Here is a 1,875-nt window from a genome sequence, read left to right as displayed (position 1 = left end):
TCTGTCCCTAGTTCACACTTTGTAACATTTCCATGAGCTTGAGTTCAGTTCCTTGGGTGGAACCGAACGACTCCTCAAGGAACCGAACCGGTTCCGGATTTCAGAAAAAATGGGAGTCGGTTAACCGACTAATCGGTTCGGTTAGAACCGAACCGACCAAGAACCGAACCGACCGAATCCCCACCCCTAGTTTGAATCTAAAATGATATGTAATCTCTCCGTCACTTTTTTTCAACCCCGTTTTATAAAAATATATTTACTTTTATCATAAATGGTAATAAAGTCTCACATTCCACTAACTTATTCTATTCACATTTTATTTAAATTAATATATCCAAATGAGACTCATATTTCACTAACTTTTTTCACCCACTTTTCTTAACATTTCTTAACACCCGTGCCTCCAAGAAATGAGACCCCTAATGACGGGCAGAGAGAGTACTAATAAATAATTAAAGTGGAGAAATGGTAAAATAAGAGAGAGAATAATATAGAGAAGATTATTCTCAATATTATTCTTTCTCTTACTTTATTATTATTCCATTTAACTATTTATCATTTTTATAAAATGGGTGCAGAAAAGTGACTAGGACTCCTAAAGTGGGACGTAGGTACTACTCCCACCCACCGTCTCAATTAAGATGACACAATTTTATTTTTAGTTTGTCCCAAGCAAGATGACACATTTTTATTTTTGGTAACTCTCTCTCTCTCCAATTAATACATCCAACAATTTTTTCTCACTTTAATTAAATATTCAACTCTCTTTCTCTCTGCATTTAATACTTAAAATCTCATCCACTCGTTCTCTCTCTAATTAATCAAATTTACCAATAACTCTTAAAATCTCGTACCGACTAATAAGTGTCATTTTAGCTGTGGAGAAGTTTTATGTTATGTTATGTCATGTCTTAAGCACTTGTGTATCTTTATTCCAACTCTTAAGCGTGGCCTTAAGCCTTTTCATTTTAATTTCCAGCTGGAGAAGTCCCACGGCATTTGTATCTATACACCAAGAATCTCGAACAATCTAGTGGAATCCCTGGTGGCGGGTCCACATGTTCTGAAAACGGAAGGGGGACCCCCCTCGTCGTGGTTCGGCGGTCTGGGTGCAGCACATCAGGAGGGATCCATGATCGGAGCAGATTCTAGGGAGATGGGTGACCCTTACGTCGGCAAAGGTTGTGGACCAGGCTTCTCCTACCAGCATACAATCCAGTCTTTCAAATAAGTTGTTCTTGGCCCATGTGAATCTCTGTCCATCAAAACCCGGATCGATCAGCCTACAATCCTCAATAGCTTCCGCGAAATCAATCATCTCACGCTGTCTATTTGAATCACTGCCTTCCCTATCCGAGGTGTGAAGAATGGTGTTGAAATCACCTCCTACTAGCCATGGGACTCCATCCATGATTTCGGCAATACTCCTCAGCTTATCCCAGAGTGGGAATCTTCCCTCCCTCGAGCATTTTCCGTATACAACCGAGAGATAAAATGGCCGTGGCAGCCATCCCACAGTGAGTTTCCCATGCATAAGTGGCTCTAAATTATCTTCAATCTCAAACATTGAGTCTTGATGTGCAAAAATCCAGATTTTTCCATTCATGTTGCTTCCACGGAACGTCAACCCCAAAGCCCGCGAGAAGAAATCCGGGTTCGGGTCCGTGAGGGGTTCAATAATGGCCAAGAAAGCAGCTTTGTGAGATACTATTAGTCTTTTGATGGCGTTACGAGTGGGCTTATTAGCTACCCCTCAAACGTTCCAAATCAGAAGATTTAATGACATTTAAAAGGAGGGGTTTGTACCTGGGGGCCGGATGTATCCCCTGCCTCCTGTCCTTGTGGTGTCGTTAGCTACTTTTTTTTTAGTCTTCC

The 1,875-nt window shown here is 41.0% G+C and overlaps 1 protein-coding gene across 1 annotated transcript; it reads right to left on the bottom strand.

The window, feature by feature from the left end:
- Window positions 1–1,030: 1,030 nt before the first annotated feature.
- Window positions 1,031–1,606, bottom strand: LOC125221276. Its single transcript, XM_048123398.1, has one exon. It carries the CDS (start codon window positions 1,604–1,606, stop codon window positions 1,031–1,033), a length of 576 nt encoding a protein of 191 aa, XP_047979355.1.
- Between the last annotated feature and the right edge of the window lie 269 nt (window positions 1,607–1,875).

The sequence above is a fragment of the Salvia hispanica genome, chromosome 4 (genome assembly GCF_023119035.1).
Source record: "Salvia hispanica cultivar TCC Black 2014 chromosome 4, UniMelb_Shisp_WGS_1.0, whole genome shotgun sequence".
NCBI lineage: Eukaryota > Viridiplantae > Streptophyta > Magnoliopsida > Lamiales > Lamiaceae > Salvia > Salvia hispanica.
The sequence above is the reverse complement of the archived record's forward strand: the minus strand, read 5'-3'. Positions and strand labels throughout refer to the sequence as shown.